The sequence below is a fragment of the Panthera onca genome, chromosome A3, assembly GCF_046562875.1.
Source record: "Panthera onca isolate mPanOnc1 chromosome A3, mPanOnc1 haplotype 2, whole genome shotgun sequence".
Lineage (NCBI taxonomy): Eukaryota > Metazoa > Chordata > Mammalia > Carnivora > Felidae > Panthera > Panthera onca.
In genome coordinates, this window is record NC_138341.1 from 65,369,266 (window position 1) to 65,387,054 (window position 17,789).

The 17,789-nt window shown below is 38.8% G+C and overlaps 1 protein-coding gene across 7 annotated transcripts in view; it reads right to left on the reverse strand.

Moving 5' to 3' along the window:
• CCDC85A (coiled-coil domain containing 85A) overlaps nucleotides 1–17,789 on the reverse strand; it is a 255,711-nt gene that overhangs the window by 7,354 nt on the left and 230,568 nt on the right. For 2 of the 7 annotated variants that reach the window (XM_060605460.3, XM_060605456.3), the window contains exons 4-5: nucleotides 5,351–5,485; nucleotides 2,186–2,305 (exon numbers count right to left, since the gene is read on the reverse strand). The exons of 3 other annotated variants lie outside the window; for them this stretch is intronic. In XM_060605460.3, the coding sequence (XP_060461443.2) occupies nucleotides 2,186–2,305; nucleotides 5,351–5,485 (255 nt within the window). The remainder of the gene's footprint in view (nucleotides 1–2,185; nucleotides 2,306–5,350; nucleotides 5,486–17,789) is intronic. 2 more of the 7 variants (XM_060605486.3, XM_060605470.3) reach the window with 1 other exon arrangement.

Consider the following 17,789-nt stretch of genomic DNA (forward strand, 5'->3'; position numbering starts at 1 on the left):
TAATTTCTACTAAATGAAGTGAAGCTCCAATTAATAGTTAGGATGAATTTTAAAGCAAGACAAATGTGGTGTTATTACAAGTGGGCTAATTTCTTACAGTGATTTACAGCACTTTCCTCCCAAACCATGACCACAGAGTTTATCAAAGCCTAGAGATTTTTTTTTTTTTTTTTTGGAGATGTATCAGAAGATGAGAAACTGAACCATTGTTCTAATTAATCCTTTTACAACAGAAAAATTTTATGACCTAAATCAGCTCTAGATCTGTGGGCTTTTAAAAACAAAACATATTGAATGGCTCCATTTCTTCTTTTGCACTGCGATATCCCTAAAATGCATTTCCCACAGGCATTATTTCCCCTAGGCACATATTTCTGTTTCACGACACAGTTAACTCACGGAAGCCAACATACTCTGTATTCAAGAGCCTCCACTTATCCAAGAAAGATGCTTCAGTTGCTTGGTGTTACCCATCTGCCAACTGAGGGCACTTAACGTATTCTGATTATAACATAATATCTTTCTTTCTTGAGATAAAATTTTATATGAAAATTAGAAAATGAATTCAGAGAAAATTGAAGAGCTCCTCCTTGCCCTTCCCTTCCTTTTAGGCCATAGGAACACAGCTGCATTGACAAATTTGGGAAAGATTGCAAGGCTATCCTCTATGCTGATCTGATTCAAATTACACTTGCCATTTAATAAGGCATCAGGCCGAAACAGTTTTCAGTTTGAAAAGTAGAGCAATGTGTTGCTTTTGGAGTACACTACAGGATTGAAGCCACTCTCATTTTTTATTTCTAAGATGCTTTTCAGATAGCTAGCGTCTGGTTCATGCTCAAGTAACAGCATGTTTAGCATGCTGTTCATGCTGAACAGCATCCAAATGCTGTTGCAGAGAGCAAGATGTTGGTCAGGTGATAAATCAGCAGCCACCAGATGCAGGGTGGAGCCCCTCATTCGGGTAGGCCTTCCCTGGTAAATTCCTCTTGGTTGTTCACTTGGTGAGTTATTCCAACCAAGACAGAAAATGCCAAGTGCATTGCACTGGCCACCAGCACAGTGCTGCTACCTTCACTCAGGAGCAATCAGTATATGCTTGGGAGGAGCAACTCATTTCATTAAAGTTATAGCAAAATATAATGAGGGGGCTCAATCTTCTGCTAAAATCACATCAAATAAATATTTTAAATTTCTCCTCTACTTGCTTTCTGCATGCCAGAGAAAGTGTGGCCCATTCCAAAAGAGTGAATCTTCAGGTTATTATTGATAAATCATTCCAAAACCAAAACACTTTTTAGTACAGTTGTGAAATTCTTGTGGCAAGAGCAGGACTGAAGCATGCTACCTACTTTATGGCTCAGAAAGGTTTCACCAAGGCTACCTGTTAGGAATTACAGATAATCTGAAGGACAGGATTTCATACCTTGGAAATGATAAAACTTGAAGGGACTGCCTCAATTTTTAAGGTAATGTTTATTGCCTACATCAGTTTCTCCTCTTAGATAATATTTATATTGTTATTAATTTTACTTATGGCACTTATTTATTGGAAAGCTCATTATTAGTAAAGAAAATAAATGACAAATTTCCACTAAATCTTTTTTGAAATTATCACAGAATCTGAAGTAAAAGATAAAAGTAGCTTTATGAAGAAGACCACCTATTTTCTAATACTCTACGGAAGAGCATTAACTCAACTTTGAACATCTAACTTCTATTTAATGGAGGATAGAGTAGGTTTTTTATTTCAATGTCTTCTTTCAAGTTGCACAATGTACCTCAAGTGCATAAAGAAAGAAAAATATGATAACCTTCCTTATTTTGCCTATTAACTTCCTATATTTGAAGACATGCATACTATAAACACCGCACATAAAATACCCAGAACAATATTTTACACAAATGGATATACATGCACATCAGACTTCAACTTCGATGCAGATTGATATGAATCACATTACTCAAGACAAAATGATAAAACTAGAGATTCAACCATAAAGTACTCAAACCCATTGTCAATTTAAAAACAAGTACACTTCAAAAATTAAAAGAGTTACACCATAAGGGGGTCAAAAAATAAAGTATCTATGGTTAAAACAAGACTGTGAGGACTACCAGACTAAAGCAAACAAGCCACAACACAACTGAAGTTCTAGATAAACGGTTGTACACAGTTGGTTACCTTAAGAGAATGTACCACAGGTTCAGGCTGCTGAGAAGGTGTGGTATGTCCACTGAAGCTAGCTGGAGAGGTGGGTGGACTGTTACTCCCATCAGCCCCTGATGACAACCTAAAAGAACCCTTAGTAGAAAATCAACAACTTTGTTATTAAAACAAAAGTCGTTTAGAACTGCATAGATGTCATTCAGTATTCAATTTCACTGCCAAATGAAAATTAGCTAGTTCATTTTTTTCTAGCCTGTCCTAAGATGCTATCAACCTGTTAACTAGAATACACTCGCTGCTTGACCAGCAAGAACACTTAACCAAGAGCCATCATGATGCATGTCCGGATGTCATTTCCGATTTGCCAAAGAGAGCAATGCCCCCTAAGGAATACCCATTAAGAATATTTCAGGAATGATTCTTGAAACTTAAAGATGCTCAAGAGTAGGGAATTTGTGAGTTACTCAGCAGCTGAGTTAAACATGCTCACTCAGCAAGACAAATGCTATATTCCATATGTCTCCGAAAATTCGGACACATCACATTCTGGCATTGGAGAAATGGTGTGTCTCATAAAACCCTTCTTTGAAGTAAAGACCTACAGTGGAGCATTTTTCAAAGAGATTCATCCAAATTCAACATTTTCTTTAAGGAAAAAAATATTTTTGGTTTTTTAAAAAATGAAAAACAAAACAGGTCACAAATTAGATATTTGTACTTTAGTGACTCTTTGACTTAATTGCTGAAAAACCAGAACTTAGGCCCTATTAATTTGGCCTGTGAGGGTTGCAGTCACCCATACAGTAACTGGGAAAAAGTAAAACTTCACTTACTTCCCCTCCTAGAAAAAGGCAGCCAAATGGAAAGTCTCCAAACCTGTTTTTAGGGTGATCATTACACCCAAAGGGCCTGAGAGATTTTAATTTCTGTCCATCAACAAATCTTATTTTTTCATGCCTAATAGATTAATAACTGCTCCATTTCACTCAATCCTAGGACTCTAATACCCTGAGAAGGAGACACTGAAGGTACATGTGTGGATTCACAAACGCAGGAAACAACTGCGATGAGACGTTTATTTTCCAGCACCCACAGAAGTGTTTCTGTGTTGTGCGCTTTAGTGATGGGAGGGAGAATCTGAGAGCAGCAACAGTGAGAAATATGGGTTTTATGCAAACCATACCATTTGTAGAGAATCTGACAATCCCCTTCAATTTTTACAAAAATTATAATCTATGCAATTTGGAGTACCTTCCCCCTTCCCTGGTCACTTCCTTTCTTCCCGTGTTCTTGAAGGCTATCCTTGACACCTCATAAGCCAGCTGAAGCCATGTTCTTTTCCTTGCTCAAAGAGTTATACAATCAAAGCAGGTTCTGCCCCCCCCCCCCCACCCTCACTAATCAACGGGGAGAGGAAGCTGTGGGATATGACGTTTAGGGGACTTCCCCAGTCTGTCCTCCATTGCTACTAATGATTACATTAATAGCAGGTGATGACACAGGTAAGCCAATTATAATAGCCCTAACCCCCTCTGGGGATAAAGTGTATAGGTTTTCCTGTATTTGTAATTCAGATCAAATCAGACATAAGAGTACCTGAAACAAACAATAGAAGGGAACTTAGTAGAAACTTAAAGACAGTTAAGGGGCATACCATTCCCCCCACAACTTGACCACCAAATTGTGGTCATCCTCATCCTCTGTAGAAATGAAAGTTTTCCAAAATGAAGGAGTTATAAAGGAAACTATTCTCCGAATAGCTCTGGCCCTCTACTATTCTCTTTCCCCACTGCTACCACCGTTATGAACGGTTTTGAAAAGTCTTCTGAGGTTATGCAGAGTTCACTTCGAACTTCTCATTTAGGACCCACTACTGCAGTACAGTTTTCCCTCTGACTGGTAATCTAACTGGGCAGCCTATAATACTCCCCCTCTGGGCTTCCCTCCTTCCAGTTCTTCCTTTCAAACCTCGTGCTGCCCAGCCCTTCTGTTTCAAATGTTAGCTTCCCAGACCTGGCAAAATGGCAGACATATAATCCTAGCATGCTTTTACTTGGGCAAGGGGCCTCTATCTTTCAGGGCTTTTGGTTTTAGAGAATTTCTAAGATCGAGAAGTAGCTTCCCTAAACCAGATCCTCTGGGCAATTTAGCACTGTTTAAACTTAAAGCGAGTCCTGATCTGCCTTTAAACACTCTTTTATTTCAATAATAATAATAATAGCTAAAATAGGAACTGCACAGTGGGGAAAACTCATTCACGAATTAAAGTTGTCCTTCAAATGTGCTTAGTAAGCCAAGGACTAGTAATTACAAGAAAGTTCAAGGTTCATATTTTATGTGGTTTTTGTAAAGTTGCAAAGGTAAGCAAGTGCCTGGTAAAGTTGTCCACCAACAGGTGCTCAATAGTTTTCTGGATTATAACACAACAAGCACTTCCTTCTATCCTGTCTCATTTAGTTACCATAAAATAAAAGGTTATATATCTATGTGCTTAGTAGAATCAGACCAATATTTGGAGTTACCTAGGTTCAATCCATACATACTCTCAGTTGACTAGTACATTTTCACAGAAATGTTTTTTACAATGTGCCGAGTGAAATACTAGTAAAACAAATGATTTTAAACAGTCTCTTCAAATTTATTACAATAACATTAAGTCTGTTTATTTAAATTGTAACCTGACTGGCTCAGGAGATAGGGAACTTAAAAAGAAGAAAATCTTAATGAAATTGGAAACATGGCTCAGGGTCACTGGTTTTCAAACCACACATGATCACACAGTGCATGCACCACCTCTTGGGTGGGCAATTGATTTTCAAAGGCAAGGAATAATTTTCTGGGCTGGTCTACAGACAGTTCCTTTTCATGGCCCCGGATCTTTTAAACTCCTTTTTATGAAAGGTGCAGGGTACCTTTGATCTTCTCCAATGCTTGGGGTTACTCAACTTTCAACCCCAACCGTGTTCGGTGGGGGTGGGCGGGGGAGGGACGGACACTGACAGTAACCATTTAGGAAATGAAAGGCTCTACTCCCAGCTTCCCTTCCCAGACTCAGACACACACAACAACTTTCTTTTGTGTGTACAAACTTGTTCTCTCCCCCCAGTGTAACTTTGTCTCTAGCAACAGAAGCCATCTGTATGCACAAGCAAATGCCGCAGCTGGCTCATCTTCACTCACCGGGAGAGTGGGCAGGCATCGTCCTATTCCTCGGCACCCTTGCCACCACTGCAAGACCCGCCGGGCTCTGGGCCCCCAGCCTTTCTCCATATTTGAGCTGTTTCTAGTTGGAGGTTGCCTTCTATTCTGGGTGGCCTTATATTTGGAACAATATAGTACAATCACTCAGAAAAATACTGTTTCCCAGGTCTCAAGAAAGCAGATAGAACAAGAAGCTTAATGAAATGAACCACAATGACCACAATGGCAAGCTGTAACATGCACCTCAAACTAGGGAAAAAAATGAAAATAAAAATAAATTGTCTATTAGAACTAATTCTTAAGCTATCAAAAAGAAGTAGATGATATTGCCAAAATTATAAGAAAAAAAACCTAAGTGATTTAGACAACTTTGTTTATTGGTTTTACTTGTGAGAAATACAGAATTAACTGTAAGGCTTCCATGTATTTTAAATTGTGTAACCTCAGAACTTAACAGAAATTATTGGAAACGTAATTGGGAGCACTATGCTCTTTTGTTAAGACATACAAGGTAGGTCGATATATTCGATAATACTTAGAAAAACTGACAGCGTGTCAAATTCTCAGCAAAATTTCTGCACATTGAAGAGTATGTAATGAATTAAGAGGTCATCATTGCATTAAAATAACTATTTTACAAGGGACATATACATCATTATCAAAATTTCTATTAAACAGTTAATCTCTAAATTTCTACACTGGTTAGAACTAGAGATAGCAGATAAATAAATTTTTCCCCTAATTTCAGTTTTTTCTGTGACTAAACAGCATAATTCTATTCAAATCATCAGAAGCAAAATGAACTTACTTGAACATAATTTCCTCTCCCTAACAACTTTCACTAAGACCTTTATCTAAGTGTGTCATGTCCTAAGGATTAAGACAATTTTTTTTTTTTTTACTATAGAGAGGCACCTAGGTGACTATTAGTTGAGTGACCAACTCTTGGTTTCAGCTCAGGTCATGATCTCACAATTTCATGGGTTCAAACCCTGCTTTGGGCTCTGTGCTGGCAGCATGAAGCCCACATGCGATTCTCTCCCTCTCCCTCTCTCTCTGTCCCTCCCCCACTCACACTCTGTCTCTCTCAAAATAAATAAAATAAAATATTTAAGATATATAAAATTCAGGGGTGCCTGGGTGTCTCCGTTGGTTAAGCGTTCGACTCTTGATTTCGGCTCAGGTCATGATCTTGCAGTTCATGAGTTTGAGCCCCGCAATGGGCTCTTCATTGACAGTGTGAAACCCTCTTGGGACTCTCTCTCCCTCTCTCTCTGCCTCTCCCCTGCTCGCTTGCTCTCTCTCAAAAATAAATAATAAACTTAAAATGTAAAATAAAATATAGAAAATTCACAATAGTCCCAAAATTCTAGTGTCTGAATGTTTAAATTTAGGAGGCTGAAGAATATTTTTCAGTCATAATTTTTCAGTTCTCACTGATCTCTTCTCCAAGTGTGTACTGTGTTGTGAACAGCACTGGTCTGTCACTCTTCTTTAACATTTGGGAGCTGAGCAATAAAGAAAATGTGCCATGGTCTTAAGTAAAGTGAAAAAGAGGAGTGGTACTTCCAAATCTCTCTTCTGAATCTATGGAATCAGTACCAGTTACCTGTTAAACAAGTCAGCTACACATATTCCTCATATATAACAGAGAAAATTATACATTTGGACTATGACAATCACTTCATTGTAGCAACACAGATTTGAACGTGGCTCTTTCAGTAATCATTTCATGTGTCAGTGTCTAATTTCTTTCCATCACCAAAAGAATTCTATCCAATTATTTATAATATGGTTTATGGCTTAAAATCCACCTCTCACCCCAATGTGTAGAGTTCTAATTCTGAGATGGTCATCAAATTACCATAGATTTTTTTTTAATGCTTATTTATTTTTGAGACACAGAGAGAGAGAGACAGAGCATGAAAAGGGGAGGGTCAGAGAGAGAGGGAGACACAGAATCCGAAGCAGGCTCCAGGCTCCGAGCAGTCAGCAAAGAGCCCAACATGGGGCTCGAACTCACGGACTGTGAGATCATGACCTGAGCTGAAGTCGGAAGCTCAACCGACTAAGCCACCCAGGCGCCCCCTAAAAAGTACCATAGATTTTTTACGAACAAGTCCTATCTCCGTTGGTTCCCTTCATGACTTATGCATCTCTCAGATCTTATGTTTTCGGATTCAATGACTGAGTAAGACATAGCCAGAGTCCCACTTTCATTCTTCCTTAATGTGTAGTGAGATCGAACCTCTATGCCTCTCCATTGTAACTAAGCTTATTATCATAACCATGAAATCTAAGGTAACATCTCTAACCATGTAGAAGCATGCTGGAAAGAGTAGCCGTTTCACTATAATATTTCCCTACTTTTGGAAAGTAGATACAACATGAAATAATAGCTGTGCCTTTTAGCATCTTGCAAATGGCTCCTTTAAAACAAATTAAATATAGACTGCATAGTATTATTAATCTCATAGGAGGGAGCAATATACATGGACCAGATTTTTGTGGAAGTATAACCTAGTTGATGGTATAACCATTTTTAAGGGAAAGATACTCTTGGAATCAGGATTATTGACTTTCTACTCCTGTTGGGAGCTTTTTAAAAAAATTTCCAGGTCATGAAAAAATGTGTTCTGGACTGGCCATCATGCTAGCCTTCAAATAAACTGAATGGTATTTATGTACTAATGAAGGCTTGGCTCTTTGCTAGCTCTACAATTGTCAGTTGTGCTATTTTCTGAAGACTGCTTCATAAAACATAGTAAGTAAGCCTTCAGTACCTCCGTAGACAGAGTTGTTTCTGGCAACTTCAGAGATTCAAGTGGGGGAACCCAGATCTGGCTATCAACCAGGACAATTCCAAACCTTAAAAAAGTCACTTTCTATTTTCTGACAAGTTTGCTTTTGCTTAATTTTGTTTGCTGTGGTTTCCCAAAATTCCAAATTCATAAACAATGCTTGAATGACCTTACTATTTCAGTAGAAGTCTGTGTACTCAGCAGCCACTTTATACAGGTACGTGGGGTAACCCATAAATTAATTTAGGTATCATGATGGACCACTCTAAATGGTATGGCAAAGTAATGCTCTGCATCAAGACTGTGTGGGAGGTAGATTACAGATCACTTACTATGTGGTAAGTACTCATTATAGAAATCATGAATTCTAATGCTGTAAGCAAACTCCTAGATCAAGAAACAAAAATATCCCTCACTATCACTGAAGAAGATAAAATATATTGGTACTGTTATGCCTTTTATCACATGATATGGAAGACATTTTTCCAAGAAAATTGAGATTTGGGATATTTTCTAGTATTGTCCTTACAATAACAGACTTCTTCAGAATTAAGGGGAAAAAAGCCACTCAAATTTTTTAAAAGATCATCTAAACAATAAGAAAATGTATAACTTAGGGCTTTGCTGAGTAAAATTATTATAATTAATAATATGAATTTTAAGAGAACCAGCAAGATGAAGCAATTGTGATTAAGTGGTCTTCTTGCTATTTTATGGTTATATTTTATATATTGTTATTTTAATTAACATTCTGGAAGTTTCTATTCTTTGGCTTTACAAAAGAACATATTAAAGTCTTTAACACACAAAACGTAATGTTTTTATATTTTATCATACAAAATGCAGGCTTGCCACTTAGATATAAATCAGATGCAATGCATTTGTAACAAACTTTGGAGCCCAACCCTCCTATCTATTATAGGAAGCCAACTATGGAAAGCTAAACATTGATCGGCTAAAATGGTTTCCTGTTAGTTAAAGATGTTCAATTTTTAATAAGTTCTGAAGCTAGGTCAAACTATCACATAGTGCATCATGCCTCATCAGAATGCATACCTAGTTTGGGAGGAAGGATGGGTTTTCTCTCCTTATTATGAGGCAAGGGCGGCTGCTTTGCTTAATCTCATCAGGAAAATAATTTGTTCAGTTTGACCAGTCTTTATTCTGAAATACTACAACATTTCACTAGCACACAAACAGAAGCTTACGAGAAACTGTAGAGGTTACCTTGACAAACTTTTTCTAAAACATTCCTGTGAATCAGTTTCAAAATACTAAGAGACCCTCAGCTTTGCTCTAATACATGATATTCAGTTGACTGTATTCAAAGAAAAGCATATTTTTAAATTTTAAATTAACTAAATAAGGGATCTATTCAATACTGATTTAAAATGTTATATAATTGCCTGGCTTTTTAGATATTCATTTATTCACTTAACTAATTTACTAAGCACCTACCAAAGGTAATAGCCCATGCTATGCCACGTAGGTATCTAATCCAGTAACTTTTTGTTTAAAGAGTTGCACAGTAAATTCAAATAATTGACTCTAGGGTCACACTGCCTGGGCTCAGAGTCTTGATTGGACATTTGGCAGTTGCATGACCTCTCTGAGCCTCAGTTTCCTCATCTGTAAAGTGTGGGTAATAATGGACAATGGTCCCTCCCTCTATGAGGCTACTTATATGAAAAGAGCTCTTAAAACAGTATCTGGCCCACATTAAATGTTCTGCAAGTATTTGCTGTCATTATCATGAATGTGTTTGCTAATCAACACATTTTATAACTTATTTGTCAATCGACTTTCACATATTTATTATTGACAGCAGTAATTCTCAACCTGGGGCAAGTTGGCCTTCCAGCGGAGACATTTGGCAAAAATGCAGACATTTTTAGTTGTTTAAACTGGGTGATTTCTTTTTTAATGTTTATTTATTTTTGAGAGAGAGAGAGAGAGACAGAGAGGGAGAGAGAGTGTGTGAGCAGAAGGGCAGAGAGAGATGGAGACACAGGACAGAAGCAGAAACAGGTTCCAGGCTCTGAGCTGTCAGCACAGAGCCTGATGTGGGGCTCGAATTCATGAACCACAAGATCAAAACCTGAGTGCAAGTTGGCCGCTTAACCGACTAAGCCACCCAGGCTCCCCAAAACTGGGTGATTTCTATGGGTATTTATGGGTAGAGGCCAAGGATGCTGCTGAATGCCTAATGATGCACAAGACCCTCCCCACAACAAAGAATTATCCAGCCCCAAATGTCAATAGTGCTGAAACTGAGAGACTGATTTAGAGAAGAACTGTGTTGGAAAACTATAAAGCAAAATTTCTGGTGACAGCTCCATAGCAGACTTTGCATATGAGGACAAGTCGCCCATGTGATCTGGATGGAGCTTGTGATGATTTTAAAGGAAATTCACTAAGCTTCACCCCTCAAGTGGTCTAAGTATAAAGACATCCATATCTCCACCCCAAGTAGGAAATCACTCTTTTTAACAAAAGGATAAGAATTAAAAATACCCCAAACATCCTACTGTTAACAACGCTAGCAGAAACAAAATACAAATGGGTAGCACAGGGCAGTGGTCCAAAGAACAAAGAGCTCCCTGAGTGGAGAGGAGAGCATGCTGCAAGCACCTTAAAAATCAAGACACCAATCCCACAGAGAGTAAAATTGGCAGAAGGTGCTTTGTGGAAATTATGAAAGAAGATAAAGCTTCCTTAGCAATACAACAGGGAAAGATTCTGCAATCAATTTTAAGCAGTCACACCAGGAAAGAATACAATTGCCAGAAAATAGAAATGAAAGCCCTCACACGTGAAGCATCCCAGTGCAGAAAGAAAGCATCGTGTGGCGTGCAGAGGGAAATCAGAAATCCAGACATGAATGGTGACCATTTTTTCCTTCACACGCGGCTAAGGGTTGTACTCTGTTTACATGTTTGTCTCCTCAGTAGGTAGAAGACTCCTTGAGGGTGTGTCTGAGTCCTAACAGTACTTGGTTACTAAGCTCCTACTACCTACTAGGACTTTCCTAAATGCTGTAATTTACAAGATTATTAATACTAGCTAAGATGAGCTCCTACTACATGTTAATACCTATCAAGACACTAACTGTTGGCCTGGTGCTATTCTCAATAATTTATGTTCCATAATTTTGTTGTTGTTGTTGTTGTTGTTGTTTATTTGTTTGATTGGGATCCTGGAGATCTCCTTCTGTTCTGTGTACCCACTGATTAGCTCCTGGGCTGCAAGGAGATTCTGGCGAGGATCAGGTTGTCTGGAATGGCCCATGGTCTTGGCGGGAGCTGTGAATATAAATAACTGATACAGATGAACTGGGGTCTGCCAGCTGAACATCAGCTCTGTGTTCATTTGACTTTCTCCATTCAAGGTACGTAACTGTGGCCACAACAGTTACATAAAATCTGCATCTAGAATAATACCCAAGGATTTTGAAACTCGGGATTTTATCAAAGTCTCCTACAGAATTTGTTGAGAATTACTGACAATTCACTTTGGAATACTATAGGAGTCATGCTACAAATGAAACACAGTAGGGCTCCAGATAAACACAGTTATTAAGAGAATAGTTTATTTCCTCTTCTAACTTTCTTCTTTGAGTTTGGGTTTCTGTAATACTGTTCTGGATATGTCTTTCTTGTCCTATCCCAGTGTGATCCAGGATGTCACTCCCTTGATTCTGGTTCATGTTCATTCATATTCATATCCTCTCTCCATCTCTAATACTGGAATAGGTATCTTGAAAAGTTGCTTAATTCTTGGCTCCACTAATGAACAAGTAATGACCATGTGAACTTTACTTTCACTGTTTAACAGATGAGTATAAGTATTACTCTGACCACTCCCCTTCAGATGAGCTGACAAGACTCTTGTTCATAGCTCAATGTTAAGCCCTATCACATTTTACAGTACTATTTCATATATCTTGCAGCTCCTTAAGGTCACTGTACTTTGTAATCATGATGATTAGCATCCTATCTGCACACAGTAGTTGCTCAATAAACTTTGTGTTATAGGATGGTCAAAATCTATGTGTGAGACTGTGTGGCTTTTCCTTTGTCATTACAAAAATAAGTGTATAAATGCTTTACTTGTGTGCCCATACACTTGGTAATCAGAAGATACTCAACTACTTGTCAAGTAACTAAAGCACACTTGTAGAGTGCTAGCATGGCCTGAAAAAAGTGAAAGGCCATTTTTGTGATGGTCCGTATTTTGGCAAGTCAACACAAGTTAAACTCCACCTAAATTCCCATTATTTTCTTCCCCTCATTACCCAGTTACTCATATTTGAGCAAAATAAATTTATCCTGAAAGTATTAAATTACTTCTATTTCTAAAGCCACAGTAAAGCTCAAATATGTTAAAACAGTAACTGGACAGATCACTAGAGACACTTAGTAGACCAAAAGTAGAAAAAGACTTTATTACCAGGGCATCCAAAGTATATGCTGATTCTCACCAAAATGATTATGTAATGAGAAACATCAAGTGGTGAAAACAAAATATCATCAAAAGAGATGCTATCCTTAACTTCATTAAGTGTAGGCCAATCTGTAAGTATCCAAGTGTTCCCAGCTAGGGAAACCCAGAAGGTAATATGTATTCACTCATTCTTCATTTCTGTGCCAAATAATGGCTAAGATTGAGGTCTGTGGAGTCACAGAATATGTGACAAAGAACTTTAAGGCAAAGAATCTGAAATTTTAGAACATCACCATGTTCAGGGAAACAGAAGTGGTTCAGAAGGATGTGAGGGACAGAGTGGCAAGAACTGAGGCTGACATGAAAGGCAGGAGGTTCATGGAGAAACTTTTATACCATAGGAAAGATTTACAGTTTATTCCACACAGAGGCATGAGCTGTGACAAGAACTGATTTGTGTTTTATAGATCTCTCTAGTAATGATGTGGAGAATGATCTGGATGGGACAAGACTAGCTGGGATGAAGTCCAATTAGGACATTGAAAGAGAAGTTCAAGTGAAAACTGAGCAATGACTACTCATTGCTCATTAGCCAATAGCAGAAGGAATGAAAAGGATAATATTGACAGACTAAAGGGCAGGACCCTAGGAGCCTTAGTGTTGATTTGAATGTACGCAGTAAGACTGAAAGAGGAATCAGGGATGGCTCCCAGCTTTCTGGCTGGGCACCAGCTAAATGGTCATGCCGTTAACCAGGCTAGAAAATGCCTGCAGAAGTAATGGATCTAACTCCATCAGATTTGAAAATCAAGATCAAAGAGGTAATTAACAATGTAAAGCCCAAAAACATCTTTCTCACAGATACTCCCACAATGTTTTTCTTCTGACATGTGAGGGTTTGTAAAATATTTAAATTGTAAAGAATTTTAACTTCATGTCAGGATGAGAATATCCCATCAAGTGATATCATGTTCTTGGGAGAATAACAAAGTAATTTTTAAATACCTGTGACTCCAGGTGAAAGTTGCAGATATATAAATATAGTCCCTCCCCCCCAAATAAGTGAATGAAAGTAATTACAGAAGTTAACAGGATACTTTTTTACAAGAATCAGAGAGGGCAAACCCCAGAAAAAAGGGATCTTGAAAGGGCTAAGACAGCAAACACCCCGTATCTCTGTACTCTGTAGCCAGAATGACGGCAGACAAAGAATAACAATGAAGGCCTGGTTTAAAAAAAAATTACCTGTTAAACAATAGGTAGGAAATGTGAACAATTACATTTACGTACATTCGGTTTCTAAGTAATGAGCTTATGCGCTTAATTTTTCTCTTTTTGTTAACCATACAATCCCCAGTGAGAAACACGGAAATTTCTAGGAAAAATAAGAATGATACATTTAAATGGCTTTTCAATCAGGTTGACATTAATTAAATAGTGAAAATTGGCGGTATGTCTGTTGAGAAAAACATATCTGAATACTTCCAGGCATGTAAGAATGGGGGTCGAGGAGGCCTGAGTGGGACTGAGAGGGCACGGAGCTGAATTGCAGAGGCTAAATATATATAAATATATAAATATAAATATACGCAGAGGCTAAAAAGGAACGCTATTTGACACTGCATTTGGCTTGCAGAGCAGAGCCAATTAATGATTGCGTTAAATACCTCAGCACTACCCCCTCAGTAAAGACATGAGCAGAGCTAGGGCCCCAGGGACTAAACAACTATCTATTTAAGATAAATTCTTGTTGAGTTGACTAAGAAATATTACTCTGTGGGGTGATGCTTGCTGCCCTGCCTTTGGCAAAAGGAAGGACCTTTTTCTTCAAGGAGTCTTCCAGTATGCAAAGCTCACACACAAAGTGGGAAAGTCAAGATGAGAGAGAGGAGGACGGAGAGGCAGAGTCAGCTTCCTCCAAGGGCAGCTACCTCTCTTGAATCCATATTAATACTACAATAAGTGAGGCTGCCTGTTGGCCTGTGGTTCTGCGCATGCCGTTTGTTGGAGGCTCTCTTGTGGAGTATTCACAATGATTTCATGCTTCAAGTCTTACAAAAACAAGACTGGCCACAATGAATACAGGCAGTGTAGCCTCTGCCTACATGGTGGTAATAAAATCTCTAGCAGGGAGCAGTGAAATCTCCCATTAGAGAGAACACCATCAGAGCAAAAAAGGAAGCATCTAGAAAGCATGAGCCCTTTTTCAGACACAGTGCTTACTAGGAAGAAAGATAACGAGGGACTTAAAAATTAGATTCATCTGTGCCCTACCTCATAACAGATAATTTATGGTGAAAACCAAGAGTTTTGGATTCGAATTATAAATGCTCATTTAAGTAGATAATATTCCAAAAGGTAGGTTGAGGAACCAACCATCATAGAGTTCAAGTATAAAACAACTTTGCAGAATTAGTACACAAGTCGGTTCACAAATCATCTGTAATTCTGGGAGATTAAAAATAGTTGAATGAGGCTCTCCTTCCAGTCTGCATTGTACTCTCTCCTTCCCTATCTTTAAACTTCAGAGTGTCCCAGGGCACAGCCCACAAACCTCTTTTTTCTCAGCACTCATTCAACAGGAAGTTCTAATTCAGTCCTCTAGCCACATATTCTTACAAATTTGTATCTCCAGCCCTGACCTCTCCCCTGACTTTCAGATGGATACATCTAACTCTGCAGGTGACACCCCCTCATGGATGTCCATCTCAAATGTAACCTATCCAACACAGAACCTGTTCCCCCAGTCTTCTGCACCTCCATAAACACCACCACCGATCATACAGTCACTTAGATCAAAATCCAAGGAGTCATTCTTAATTCTTCGTGGGGCTCCCACCCTGTACTACCACTAGGCTGCCAGTCACTGTACAGCCTGTGTAAACACTTCCTCCTGGGGTTCTCAGGGTCCAAACTATGAAGCCATATGCAGCCTCTTTCTCTTATATTCCAGATCCAATCTATCGTCAAGCACTCTCAACTCCACCTCAAAATATTCTGTCAATGCAACACTGCCTCACCATCTCCACCCTACCACTTAGTTCAAGCTGCCACTAGCCTCTTACACTACCAACCTAGCTCACTAATGAGTATCCCTATGTCCTCTTCCCCTGCCTCTACCTTCTTCAGTCTGGTCTTTACCCAATATTCACAGTGACCTTCTGATAATGTAACTAGATGTATCACACCCTTGCTCTATTCCTCCAATGGCTCTCTGTGAACTCAGACCCAAACCCAAACACTTGACTTTGGTCAACAAAGCCCACAGCATCTGTTACGTGCCTGTCTCTGACCTCACCTCCTGTTATTCCCGGTCTCGTTCTGTTCTAACCACACTAGCTTTCTTGCTCCTGTTTCCTCATGCATGCCTAGCTCACTCCCACCGCAGGCCCTTGCTGTTCTTACTTCCTGCGATGCTCTCCCATACTCCTATTGGTCCCTCCAGATGTTATGTCCTCAAAGAGTCTTCTTCTAACTCCATGTAAAATACCCTCTTTCACTCCAGTTGCTCACCAATGCTGTGCCCTGCTTTTGTTTCCTTCACAGTGATTATTACTTCTACATATTACATATTTATCATTTTTAAATAATATCCCACTAAAATGTAAGCTGTATGAGTTTCTTATTCAGGGCTGTATCCCCATTGTCTAAAACAGTATCTGTATACAAGAGGTGCTCAAAAAATATCTGAGGGGTAACTATTGAAAGAATGGCCAATATAAGCAACCGACCTTTCATGGCCTACAGAAATCCCATTCCATATTTGTTGGGGGTCGTTTTGGTTATACTGAGAAAAGCAAGGGAAGCCCACTAATCACCTATCATTGAATGAATAACCCTGTATTAATCTGACAATAACTGTCAACGTTTCTCATTCCAAACAGCAAGGTCACTGCTTTTGTCTAACCTCTATGAGATCCTGGGGATACAAGATAGCATAAATAGCTGATATTGAAAATGATTTCCCCTCATCCATGCATACAAACTCTGACCACAGCTAATGCCACAAACCAAGTCTGCCTGGTTAAAAATTTTTATTTTTCCTGAAGTCTCTAGCCCCCAAATTCTGACAGCATCACCCAAGTAAATGACCTGGCTGAACCTTAAAATGCACAGCTAAAATTTCGGGGGAAGTTGTGAAAAGTGACCTCATGAAGCTTTAGAAAAGGCAAATTTTAAAAAGAAATTTTTAAAAGTTAGAATTTTTACCAGAGTATCATCCTGGAAAACAATCAGGTTAACCAATAATAATAATAATAAGTTTTACTAAGCTACCCAGAGCAGTCTTAAAAAAAAAAAGTCAAAAGTCTTTTGCTAGCTCAAGAAATGACCCAGAGACTAATAAGCTCCATAAGCTACCCACTGCCTGACCCTCAGCAAGTCACTTGTCCTCAGTGGAGAGTCCTATCAATTAGCTTCATGTGGTGGCAGTAAAGGGTGACTAATAAACTTGATTGCAAGGCACTTGGAAAACATGAAGTGCTATAGAGAAGCTTCATAATTGCCAGATTGCCATCAGTTACCATGAAAGCAATGAGAACGCATCCGGCTTTTTTTAAGCTGCTTTCCACCCCTTGGCTCTTCTGATGTCAACGAATCCTAGTGACAAAGACAAAAGGATCAACGAGGATTCTTCTCACCTTCCTGTAGGTCTCCTCCTGATCCACAGGAGACATGATGGAGATGCAAACTCACCTTTGCACTCCTTTGTTCCTTCCAAAGAACCTTGCAGATCCCCATGAAGAGAGTCTGCATGAATGGCCAGTTGAAGGCCTTTCCTGTTTGTCCTTTTCAAGCATAACACAGACCATCATTAAAAACCAAGTATTTGACAAAGATCATGGAAGAAGAAAATATTAAAATACAGAATTCACTTTATTCTTACTAGCAATCTCCCAATTTCTCATTCTATTATGCGATGTCCTCACTTAAAGAAAAAGGGAGATTAATTGGTTTCTGACCTCCTTTGAAGCCAGAAATGGTTTTCCTCATTCAAGATAGACAGGGATTTAGAATTTCACTTGTCTGCAAAGGGCTATATAGCAATTCGTGTTCTTTCCAAGCCACCAGCCATGGGGTATCTATTTTAAAAACAAGCCTGCTCCATATTATCTTTCCAGCAATCTAAGACACGCAAGGACACAAAAGTAATATAATCAATCACTCACCAAAGT